This window comes from Pinus tabuliformis, chromosome 7 (genome assembly GCF_031772625.1).
Source record: "Pinus tabuliformis cultivar Carrire ecotype Pingquan chromosome 7, CPIR1, whole genome shotgun sequence".
NCBI classification, from domain to species: Eukaryota; Viridiplantae; Streptophyta; class Pinopsida; order Pinales; family Pinaceae; genus Pinus; species Pinus tabuliformis.
In genome coordinates, this window is record NC_142293.1 from 284,482,453 (window position 1) to 284,495,828 (window position 13,376).

Here is a 13,376-nt window from a genome sequence, read left to right on the forward strand (position 1 = left end):
CATTCAGGAACAACAACTGAGGTTGCAAGTAATGTTGGTTCTTCATCCTTCCTAGACAAGGCATCTGCTACTACATTGTCTTTTCCCTTTTTATGTAGTATCTCCATGTCAAAGGCGACAATTTTTTCAATCCATTTTTGTTGTTCTTCAGAAAGTGTTTTTTGTTGAAGGAGGTGTTGGAGACTATTATGGCTTGTTCGAATGGAGAACTTACTTCCCAAAATATATTGTCTCCACTTGGCCAGTGCGTGCATAATAGCGAGCATTTCCTTGTTGTGTGTGGACTTAAGACGTTCTCATTTATTGAGCTTCCTGCTTTCAAAAGCTATTGGATGCCCTTCTTGCATTAACATTGTACCTATACCAAACCCGGAAGCATCACACTCGATGATAAATGGTTTAGAGAAATATGGAGTTGCCAATACCGGGGCATTAGACATAACTTCCTTCAGTTCTTCAAAACATCTTCCTGCTTCCACATTCCATTGAAATGAATTCTTCTTTAAAAGGTTTGTTAAAGGTGCGGTTATATGTGCATAGTTTTTAATAAATCTTCGGTAATATCCAGTCAATCCTAAGCAGTGAAACAGGAATCGCCGTTTAATCGGCAAAATCGCGAGTTTAAATCGGCTCGGCGGCTAAACGATCCGATCCAAAACGTTCCGAGTCAACTCGCGTTGACCGATTTTGAATCATGGTCAACGCGGGTTTGACTCGCGATTCTGAAAAAATCGTCGGTTCTGCGTTTTTTTGGCGAGTCCCGCCAGTTTTATTTTTTTTCGGGTTTCGGATTATGGCGGGTAAATCGTATTTCGGGTTTCGGATTAGTATCGGGGCCGAGGTATTTCGGGTTTCACAGTTTCGCTATCGACGCGAGGTATTTTGGGTTTCACAGTTTCGCTATCGACGCAGAGATTCAGTCTTCGACGCCGCCGGAGATTACGTGAGTTTCACTATCGAGTATCGACGCAGAGATTCGACGGATTGCTGAACCTGCGTGAGCCCGAGCCGCCTTCAGCCTTGAAGACGAGGTAACCTGCGTGAGCCCGAGCCGCTGCATTCCTGTACCAACATATATAGTTACCAAACTGTGTTGCAGCGTTGCTGCATTCCGTCATTGAGATTGATCACAGTAGTTGAGGCATCGTTGTCTGAGTTGGCATGTGATCCCTTATACATGTTTGTTGTAACGACATACATATGTTGTTTTAAGCATTTTTGCTAAGTTACTGTATCTGTTTGGGTACGTTCCAGGATCTGCAGATCCAGATATGCCTAGGATCCAACCAGTAATACGGATCTGTAACTGGATCCATCTAGGATCCAGCCAGGGCACAGTTTGGATCCAGCTATGATAGAGATTCATATCCAGATCTGACATGAGATCATTTAGTCTGCCATTGCGTCTGAGAATTTCTTGTCATTTCCAGCTTAAGTCAACTAAGTTATCATTGTCACGTCAGGCATACGATGTTCATAATGATAGACTACCTAAATCCAATAGCTAATCTCATGCATTAATAATCTGTTGCTAAAGAGTTAGTGATGCTTCCAGATTCAACGACCTTAGATTTTCAGCCTTGCTAGTTTGTTTCTGCAGAATGCCTGTAACTTCTGGATTTGGTCTCATGTCAGTGTGCAGTTGCACTAATCATGGTTGAAATAATACTAATCCAGCAATTATGCACTAACATGGCTTCAGTTTTAATAAAGGCTGAGACATAGTTCCTGCTGTATTTCTTACTGCAGAGCTACCATACAGGTCTAGCTCAGGCCAAACTTTCATGGAACACACATATACAGTGGAAGGAGATATTCCTACAGATTGGAGTACAGTACTAGCCCTATCATCTTGTGTTATGATTTGTTGAAGGAGATATTCCAACTTTACAGACTGGCTAGGCTATATTATTATGCCCTTGCAGAGTGTATATGGAAAACCTTTTCGAATCAGAACTTAGAAGTGAATTAATATGTAAGTTTTTGGCATATGTTTTAATATTTTAAGTTTTTGGATGATTTTTAAATTTGATTTTTTGTTGTCTTTCACAGGAGCCACAAATTAAATAGAAGCTGGACTCCAAATCTTAACAGAAGCCACAAATTAAACACAAGTTCAAAGCAACAACAATGCCGAGAGAGCGGGACTTTGCTTGGGCTTATTGTGACAAGATTCCCGGAAAATCCACGCTCCTTTGTAAATTTTGCAAAAAGGAATGCAGTGGAGGCATTTATAGATTCAAGTTCCACCTTGCAAAAATACCTGGCCATGATATAGGTATTTGCGGCACCGTTGACGAGAATGTCCAATACCAAGCAGCCTTGGCCCTTGAAATGTTAGAGCAGCATAATGCCAAGAAAGCAAAGCAAACTGCTGAAATAGGAAATGTTGGAGTTGATACTTTTTCTGTCACTAGCCCCATGTCACCTCAATCTGTTGAATCCTCAATGTCGTTCCCAAGTTTTCCACACATGCCTCCAAGGCCAAGTCAAACTCAAAGCCATGCCAGTCCTTCAACTCCTTCCTTGAACACTGGAGGTGGAAACATAAACGCCATTTTTGCTCCCCGCACAAAACCCGGTTCCCAACCTACCTTGGATGGCACTGGTTGGAAAAAAAATATCCATAGTCAGGCAAGGAAGGCCATTGCTAACTTTTGGTACTATTCTGACATACCTTTCCACTGTGCCAGAAGTCCTTATTGGCAAGCTATGATTGATGCAATTGCTGTTGCAGGTCCAGGGTTCAAAGCCCCTACATCAGAGAGCCTTAGGACAGATATGTTGTTAGAGAGTGTTGAAGATGTCATGCTTGTGCTAGCTGAGTTTCGTTCATCATGGGTAGAAACAGGGTGCACCATCATGAGTGATGGATGGACAGATCAGAGGAATAGAACTTTAATAAATTTCCTTGTATCTTGTCCCGCAGGCACAATGTTTCTCAAGTCAGTGGATGCTTCAGATAAGGTTAAGACTGCCCAACTTATCTGTGAAATGATGGAGGAAGTCGTTCAAGAAGTGGGAGAAGAAAATGTTGTACAAATTGTCACCGATAATGCAGCGAATTATATGGCTGCTGGTAGACTTTTTGAGATGAGGCACCCCACTATTTTTTGGACCTCTTGTGCTGCCCATTACATAGATTTAATGCTTGAGGACATTGGTAAGCTTCATTGGATACATGAGGTTGTGGAGAAGGCAAAATCCATAACCAAATACCTATACAACCACACTATTGTCCTAAACACTATGAGAATATACACTGAAGGTAAAGAAATTGTTCGACCTGCAGTGACTAGATTTGCAACAAATTTCATATCTTTGCAATCTGTGGTTGAGCAAAAGATAAATCTGAAGAGGATGTTCTTGGGACCTGAGTGGATGGGATCTAAACATTCCAAGACCCCTGAAGGCATCGAAATTGCTGCACTTGTGTTTAATGATGGCTTCTGGATGCTGAAGAGATTATTGTTGTGACGGAGTCCCTTGTTAGAGTTCTCAGGGACTTTTAGTCTTTTAACTTTTTCATTTTTTAAATTTCATTTCAAGCTTCTTTTTATTTACAATGTTTCATATTTCTTTAAATTTGAATGCTTGAACTTTCAGGATGGTTGATGGTGACAAACCCGCTATGGGTTACATTTATGAGGCGATGGATCTCGCAAAGGAGGCCATCAAAAGAAGATATGGGGATGATGAGACAAAGTATATGCCTCTTTGGGACATTATAGATGCACGTTGGGATAGGCAATTGCATTCCCCCTTACATGCTGCTGGGTACTTCTTAAACCCACAATATTTTTATGATAAGAGCAAATTTAATGAGGATGGGGAGGTTGGCAGAGGACTTATGACATGCTTGGAAAGGTGCTTCCCTGATCCAGAACAACAAAGTCGTGTCTTTTCCCAACTACAAGATTATAGGACACCATCTAAATTGTTTGCCTATACCAGTGCTATAAGACAAAGGTCAAAGATGTTGCCAGGTGCCCAGCTTGAAGGCTTCATCAATTCATTAAATTTGTTTAAAGTTTAAACTTTATTTTGTATGTTAAATGTTTTATTAAATTTTCTTTTCTTTTTAAGTTTTTACTATTTACTAATTTGGTGCTTCTAGTCTTCTACTCACAAACCCTTACCACTTGCTAGGTCTTTGGTGGCAAAACTTTGGTAGTGATACGCCAGATTTGAAGAGATTTGCCATTCGAATCTTAAACCAAGCATGCAGTGCTTCAGGTTGTGAACGCAACTGGAGCATGTTTGAGAAAATAAATTCTAAGAAGCGCAACCGATTGACACAAAAGCGCTTGAATGACCTTGTATTTGTCCATTACAATCTACGACTTCGCAACAAACAAATACAAGGTGAGATTCGAGAGCTTGAATTTGAAGGTTTCATAATCTAGTTCGTACTTTAAAAGTTTAAAGTTCAAACTTCAAAGTGAAATTTTAATTCACATTTCAACGTCTCATGATAATGACAGGTATTGATCATTCACCAATCGACCTTGAAGAGTTAGATTTGCAAGCTACAAATGTGGCAGAATGGGTTCAATTAGATGAGCCTCCTCTTTTCAGCCTCCATGACTTGGAGAACTTTGAGAGTCAAGCAAGCGAAGGAGCGGGAGGAATCGCTTCTAGTTCTCACTCTTAAGAGTCTTAGACTCTTAGTTGCTGATTTTTTTCTGATTAGTATGCAGTTTTTAACTTTTTTGTAAACTTTTAGAAGCATATGCTTCTAAGGACTCAAGACTCAGTGCTTTGGATCATGTGTGGACTCATAACATATATGAGATACTTATTTATTCATGATATTTTGGACATCTATTGATATTATGCATTGTTTGGACATACCTTTACCCAATATTAATGAAAAATGGTTTTTTTAATTCAATATATGTGTATATTTTTATTTAATGAATTTGCCGATTTTTTCCCGATTTTTTCCCGATCCGATTAAAACTTTCGCTCTTTTGCCTCGCCAATTTATTGTCGATTCCGTGTCTGGTAACATTGATCCTAAGAACCCTCTTAGCTTGGATATAGCAATAGGTTTGGTCCATTCCTTTATAGCCTTGATTTTATTAGGGTCCACTTTTACTCCTCCTTGGGATATTATGTGTCCAAGATATTCTATTTCTTCCTTCCCATAGGTGCATTTGGATCTCTTGGTGTAGAACTGATGCTCTTTCAGCAATGTAAGAACTTTATCCAGATGTTGTAGGTGCTCCTTCCAAGTTTTACTGTAAATTAAAATATCATCAAAGAATACTAATACAAGCTTCCTAAGATATGGACAGAATAACTCGTTCATAGTGGCTTGGAATGTTGCCGGTGCATTGGTTAACCCAAAGGGCATTACTTTAAATTCGTAGTGACCTTCGTGTGTTCGAAATGCAGTTTTTGGTATGTCTTCCAACCTGATTCTGATTTGGTAATAACCTGACCTTAAATCCAATTTTGAGAAGTATTTTGCACCATGTAGTTCATCCAACATTCCGTTGATAAATGGAATTGGGAATTTGTTTTTAATCGTTAGTTTGTTTAATCCTCTATAATCAATGCATAGCCTAAATGATCCATCCTTCTTCCTTACCAATGCCACTGGAGCAGCATACGGACTCTTACTTTTCAAGATGATCCCACATTTTAAAAGGTCTTGGATTAATCTCTCAATTTCAGTCTTTTGGTGATGTGGATATTGATATGGTTTGATGTTGATGAGGTTTGATCCTGCTTTGACTTCTATTGTGTGCTCGATTTCCCTATTAGGAGGCATTTTCATGGGCAGGTCTTGGAATACTTTTTCATGCTTCTGAATTAGTTATTGTACTTTTGGTGACTCTTCGCTGATCACTTTTGCAGATAACATTTCTAATTGGTGACATTGTACTACATAAGTTGGTGCTCCTTTCTGAATCATTTTCATCATCTGGGATGATGACACGATTTGATTTTCTGGTGCTTGGTATCCGTATAACTTGTACCTTTGCCCTTCCCAATTAAAGCTTATGAATTGCCCTTGATGGTTGGCAGAGTAAGTGCCTACGGTTCGTAGCCATTGAATACCTAAGACCACATCTACTCCTCCTAACGGCATTTCCCTACCTTTTCAATCTTCTCACCGCCGACTACCATCACCTTCACGTTGGGCATGGGAAATGTGAAAATGTTGAGTCCCTTTGCCATGGTTGAGTCTAAAAAATTGTGGGTGCTACCGGAGTTGATGCGAATCACTACGTTGTTCTTCTTTATATGTCCTCCTAATTTTAAAGTTTGGGGTTGTCATATACCTGTCATAACCGATAATGACACTTGCTGAATGCTTCTGTCATCTAATTCTGGAGAGAATTCTAAGGCATCTTCTATTCCTTATATGTCTGATTCATCATTGTTTGAATAATTAGTCGCTTCACAATTATATAGGTTCCTTGTCTCTTTTCCTTTAGCACACCTATGTTTAGGGTCCCACATTTCACCATAGCGTTTGCACTTGCCTTCTTTCATCCTTTGCATTTCCACGTTAGATTTTTCGCCTTCACGAAGATGTGGTGAAACATATCTTGTATTATCCGTATTCACAGATTGGGGAATTCTTCATCTCGAATATACTTTTTCCGATTTTGACCACAGTATCTTTTCAAATATATTTTCAGCAACTTTTGCTTTTTGTCTTGCTACTTCTATCGACGTAATGTCATGAAGCTCAAGTTCTACTCGTAGATGAGTTTTAAGTCCGGAGATGTATGATTGGATTAGATGAGATTATGATAACCTAGGTACTCGTGTTGCTAAGGTCTCCCATTCTCAAGTATATTCATCCACATCCCCTTTTTGTCGCAATCTAATGAGTGTTGAAAAGAACTCTTCTTCCTTGACACCTTGGAATCTTTTAAAGAACGCATCCTTAAATTTTCTCCAACTAATAGCAAGTGCCATCTTCTTCCACCACATATACCAATTATATTTTTTGCCTTCCATTTTCATGGAAGTGTGCCTAATTTTTTCGTCATCATTGTCAACATTGTAAATCTCGAAATATTCTTCTGCCTTATTCAGCGATGCAATGCTGCATTTTTCGTTATCGTCAAACTTGGGTAGCTCAATTTTTTCTCTTTGTTGATAGGTCACTAACGGTGGAGCGAAAAGAGGGTATTGATTGGTGAATGAAATCCAGCGCTGCTTATTTTGAAAAATCGCGTTACTATTTTCTTGATGGTGCGTGGATGATTTTTTTGGAGACTTAGTTTTTTCATGAGAATCTGCTAAATTTGTTGAATCTGATGAATTGTGTTGTTGATTACCTCCATCATCCTGGAATAGTTGTTCGGGTGTAATCTTCATCCTGTCACACATAATAGTCAGCATTGCTATTGTCTAATTATGATACATTTCGGATTTGATATGGTTTTGCCCGAGTTGTTGTTCTATCCGATTTGTCGTATCCTGAAGCTTCTTGATGTCGTCGGAATGTCCGGTAACCTTACTCTCAAGATCGACTAATTTTTTGTTAAAATCATCGAAATGGCTAGTAATCCTATTCTCAAGATCAATCATTTTTTTTGCGGAAATAGGTCATTGTCATTGACAACATTGAACGGGTTTGTGTGGGTGTAGATTTGTCCACCAGCTTAAACTTTCTTCCTTAATTTGAACTATTTTTTAAAATAATAATAGAATAATCTTTTTATTTTTTTTAATTAAATTAAATTAATTAATCAATTTAATTATATATTTATAACATAAATATAACTTAAATAACTAATGGAATGTGTTTGAACAAGTGTTTGAAGGTCGAGAGGATGGGACGCGACAGTCGAGGTCAACGGATCGGGTGAATGGAATAAGGCAGACGAACAGAGCGGCAAATTGGGTGCAAAAGACGTCGACGGGGGACAAGGACGATAATGGGTCTGCAGAATGGACGATAGTTGGTTGGTGGATGAATGATCAACAGCGGGAAATGCAACAGACTGGAGGGATGGTGGCATCACAGGGGATATCGATATGCAATAGTGACAAGAGGAGCGAACGTGTCAAATTGTAATTGCGGAACAGCAAGCAAGGGCAGAAAACCTAGAACAGGATGTTGAGTGGATCAACAGTGGATGAGTCATACGCTTCGATGTTAGCGTAGCGAATTGGCTCTGATACTAGATGATGCAGACAAAACCAGCGATTGACATAAAAATATGTATTTATTAATAATGAATATGAACGGATGATTTACAAGAAGAGAGGCTCAGGCTTAATTACAACCCTATGTGCCTCTTAGTGAATGGGCATGATCTTTGATCATGCCTTGTGCCCTAATTAACCAATTCATTTACAAATACTAAATTTTATATAACAATAAACTTGACCTCATATGGAAAAATAAGCTTGGAACTCATGCAAGAAAGCCTCTTGAAAACCTGAGTTATTTAAATTGGAAATCAACATAAGTCTTTTAGATCTCACTCAAGGTCCTGAAGCTAATATCAATGTTATCAGAACCCATCGGTCTGGTCATTTTTGGCCCAAAACCGGGCCTTTGAACCTGAATAGGTTGGTTATAGTTCTGTGTGGTTGGTACCTTCCCGAATCAGTGTAAAAATTTGCCTATTTTTTTTTTCATTTGGTTGGCCCACTTCTAATTCTCACCCCTATGATCCTATTATTTCTATGCAATTCATGGTAATGTAAAAGTGACATTCTCCTTAATTTTTCATTTCCATCCTTTTACTTACATTTAAGATGTTTGAGAGTGGTTCCAACCTCATTTCATACGAAGAAAGTAGAATTTTAGATTTCACTCAAAATCTAGTAGACAACAATTTTTCAAGATTCCATGATTGTGGCAATTGCAATGTTTCCATTGGATTTTTGTCATGTACGAGGGTAAGGAACTAGTCTTTAATAAAGAGAACCAATCCCTCTATGTACTTTGATGTTAGTGGCATCAGTTGTCGAACTCCTCTATCATGACTCTACTAAAAATGTACCTATCACTCAAACAAAATCTTGACTTGACATGCCACGTTTTTTCTAGCTTATTTTAATGCTTAGTCTTTAGAGGGTTATATTAATGACGAAGATCCCAATATAAATAATGATTTTGATGATATGTAGGTATTTGTTGCAGCATGATTTTTTTTGGATGCTAGAGGTCATTTAGAACCTATTTGTTGATGTATTTTCGGTTCAAGGATGGATTGCACTCAATGCTATTTTGCTTATGTGCACACTTACATGCTATATAAATGAGAATTTTTTCTTATTTGTGTATAAATGGTTTGGATTCATATGGATGGATATATGTGTGTGTGTGTGTGTGTGTGTGTGTGTTTCTTTAAAATTTGAATATTTTATGTGTTTTTGGTCAACCAGTTTTTTGGTCCAGATTTTTTACCGGTTCTGATTGGCTCCCGGTCCACAAGGTTTGTCAGTTGGATCATCAGTTCGGTTCTGATAACATTGCCTAATACAGTAATGCAAGCAACATGGCCATATGAATTGCAAACCATGGGGAATTTATTTCTCCATTATGGATATTAACTTTTAAGAGTAAGAAACATGTAACATTTGAAACAGCATAACTCAGAAAAGCATTCCTCTCCTCGGATAGCTAGAAATAGTAATTAGTTCTATAAATATTCAACATGTGTTTCCAGACCTCTAAGAAACACAATAAGCAATAGTTTCCACACCTGTAAGCAACGCGATGAGCAACAAATGTCACTTCTTTAACTTCTCCAGATTCTAGTTCTATCGCCTGTGCTGATGGTAAAAATGAATATTCCTGTCTTGCCCAAGAACAAGAACATATTAGTGCACATGCATAGAATGTTTAGCTAGAACTCATGTTCACGAATATTGTGATGACTGTAACTGCTGAATAGTTAAAACAAAAGAAATGGATCATCAACCAATCTCAAATTTAATATGTTTGGAATACTTGTTACTTGTCACAAAACCTATAGATATCAGCAGTTTCCCTTCTTCCTACAGGAAAAAGTTTTAACAGAGAGGCAAAGTAATTGAAAATGCAAAAGAAGTATACCTTTCAACTTTTTTATATACTTCAAGTTAGAAAATTCCAAAATATCAGTCTTACTTCTAACTTTCAATGTCAACATTTAACATTAAACATTACAAGCTAAATACAATTTCAAAAGGTAGTCGACGAGACATGACATAAGATGAAAATGATTGAGTAGATGGTAGAGGGGTCTGTCCCTTTTTGTGGGGTGGAGAGTTTGGTCCATGAACCGGCTGATCAGATCAGTTATTCCTGAACAAACCAATTCAGTACACTAGTCCAGGCCAGTTTAGGGGGGAAATGGTTTGAACCAGACGGTTCTGATGACATCGTTGCATACACAAAAAACAAAAAATGTTTAAAAGTACAATACACAGAACATGCTCTAAAGTCAAATAACATAATGTGTTTCATGGGACATAGGGCATTAAGATACACAAGTATTAGTGATTAGCAACCGACAGGCTATAAATGCATTATAATACAGACCATATGCATCTGACTGTTAAATGGGTTTCATCGAATACACAGAAGAAAGGATACAATAAAACAACTATAGATGCCTCTCAACTTCACATAAACAAATCGAGACTAAATAAATGCAGTGAATTGTAAAAACTTTACTTCAAGAACCTTTCCTTCAGAATACATTAAAATTAGTTGAATATAAAAAAAGGAATATATCATTGATACAGTATTCCTCGAAATCAATATCCCTTCTCTGATCAATCAACTTTGGTAGATAATTCTTTAAGGTCTCATTTTGTAATCATTACTTGCAGATGCTTTTCTACACATCTTAAATCAATTAATAAAATATGAGCATTGAGCAAGAATGCACAAAATAAACATCTAGGAAAAAGAATTAATAAACTTTTAATTAAATTGTGCACCCTTACAGATACCTTTATGAGTGGACGAAGGTAGAAAATTCCAGGAAACAGATTGTCAAAATTGAATGCTTCGCCAGGAATAGTTATAGCATTGTTTCTATAACCATCCTCACCACTAAGTGATAAAAGAACAGATGGTAAAGACTTTTCAGCTCCTTCTCCCGCATGAATATGAACAACAATTTGGCTGAGCTTCTGGCAAGAGAATGAATATTCCTCAAGAGCTTTTAAATGATATCCCATCTGAAAGGAAGCACAAGAACGATTTTGAAATAGGTCTCTGTATAAGATCTTCTATACCAATAGAAACAGTAGAGATTGAGATAGAACCTAGCATTAAATTTTGCCAAGGAAATTATAATGTGCTAGAATACAAGGAACTGTATGTTCTAATATTATATTGTATCAAAGAACTTCAGACTTCTCACCATAAGAGTGAGGTCTTGCAGGGAAAGCAGAATAAATAAGACAGATCTATACAAAAGACATATGTTTCTTTCAAATAAACTACACCTGTAATTTATGCAACAACAGTATTGCTAATAACTCATAATCACTGAGCTTTAAGATAATTAACCAATATCTATCAAAAGCATTATCGTCTACAAGAAAATTGAGGAATCAAAAATATCTCAAGTGAATGGAAAGTCACTCTAGAATATTAGGATAAAGAAAAGTGTAAGATATGATCTATTACGCCGTTTAGCACAAACAATTGTACAGCATCTTAAAAATAAAGCATTACGTGGAAGAATCCACTTAATCATTTAAAGTTTCCTTACTTCTCAGTTTCAAAAACTGAAATGACAAGAAATTATTAATAATGTCAATTATTAACCCCTAATGTTGATTTGTGGTAGCATCGGATGTGCTCTAGCCATGAAAATTGGTGGAGAGGCTAAAGCACATGAGATCTCCAAGGCAATCTCCAAGGCCCTGAAATGGTTAGGGGAAATTCCACCCGCTTAGAGAGATATTAAAATAATTAATATTTTTAATGGAGTTCCTGAGTCTAAACTTAGGAAAATTAAAATATTAATGTGTATTAATATAAAACTGGGTGAGAATGTTCTAAATGACATGGATCAAGCCAAATCTAATCTTAGCCGTTGATTACAGACTTAATCTCGGTCGTTGAAGACTCAACAGAAAAAGTATAAGAAGAGGTTTAAGGGTCAGTTGGAGACACACCAAGATTGATGAGTCAGTTCAATTTTCTGGAGTGGGGTTTGCTAAGAAAATTCGAACAAGTGATCTATTGCAGTTAGTACATAGTAGAGAGGCAAAGATAGTGCTTGAGCGTCAGCGCAGTGACCAAAGAGGCTGACACAGAGGTAGCTAGAGACTGCGCAGAGGCTGAGGGGCCTGCGTGGGTGACGCAGAAGGCCAGAGAGCTGAAGCAGAGAGGCAAAAGGCTGACGCAAAGGGTTCTAGAGCTATGTTGAGGCTAGCAAGGCTGATGCAGAGCCTTGGAGAAGCACCGGAAGAATTTTCGTGGCGCAGACTTGCTGAATATCTGTCTCCGAGAAGAGGTATTACTGCGGTGTAAAAATCTTTGTTGGGTGAGCCAGTTTGGAACCCTAGTTGTACTCAAGAAATCTGCATAATAATAAAACCTTCAGAACTACTGCACCGGTTTTCCCACATTGGGTTTTTTTGGGGACAATTGTCCAAAAATAACGGTGTCCCTTCTGTGTTTGTCTAGTATTTCAGTTGATGATTTGTATATGAGTTAAGGCTGCATTTGTGTTTATTTTCAGTATTTATATGTATAAATAACTTGTTAATGGAATAAACAAGTAGGTGAAATAAACCAAATAATGCAGTAGGAATTTTCGACGTGTCAGACTTAGAAATTTCAACACCTAACATTAGTGGGATTACAAAAGTAATGAGATTTGTTTGGGTGTTATCATGCTATGTTGTTGAATCTGTGTAGCCTCCCAACAAAACGATGTCATGCCATGCCAGTCACGACATTGCTTCTAGTACGCGAGTCCACTCTAGGCCAAAGAAAGGATATGATGAAACAAATATGGCATTTGTGGGTAGTTTCCTTATTGAGAAGGTTCCTCCTATGCTGAGTGAACACCCTAATATCATGAGCACACAATGGAAACAAGGAATTCAACTTTATTAAATGACCATATGTTATATGCGAACTCTAACACCCTCCCTTAATGGTTATGTGGGAAATCATCATTTGCCTTGGAACACAAACTAGTCTAGACCAAACACGTAAAAGATCTCAGTAGCATGACTCTGAAATATACTCCAAAAGGCAGATTTCGAAATTGTCACCAAATGAACAAAAAAACTGATTGTATGATGTATAAACAACATGGCTAATGTAGCATAAAGCCTGTGATAATAAATAAAAAGCCTCGTTCACACCTACATACTCGACCTCCTAAAGTTGATTTGCAACCACCTGTGTCTGATCATGTGGTCTCTTTACATCC

General features: G+C 37.7%; 2 protein-coding genes across 2 annotated transcripts in view; one reads left to right on the forward strand and one right to left on the reverse strand.

The window, feature by feature from the left end:
* Positions 1 to 13,376, reverse strand: part of LOC149246976 (Carbohydrate-binding-like fold) — a 312,430-nt gene that overhangs the window by 21,755 nt on the left and 277,299 nt on the right. The window contains exons 22-23 of the mRNA XM_089458086.1: positions 10,927 to 11,157; positions 9,690 to 9,781 (exon numbers count right to left, since the gene is read on the reverse strand). Of these exons, the coding sequence (XP_089314212.1) occupies positions 9,690 to 9,781; positions 10,927 to 11,157 (323 nt within the window). The remainder of the gene's footprint in view (positions 1 to 9,689; positions 9,782 to 10,926; positions 11,158 to 13,376) is intronic.
* Positions 3,536 to 8,047, forward strand: LOC149246977 (uncharacterized). The gene is made up of 3 exons (XM_089457537.1): positions 3,536 to 3,986; positions 4,150 to 4,365; positions 7,785 to 8,047. Exons 1-3 carry the CDS (start codon positions 3,608 to 3,610, stop codon positions 8,045 to 8,047), a joined length of 858 nt encoding a protein of 285 aa, XP_089313663.1. The 5' UTR covers positions 3,536 to 3,607.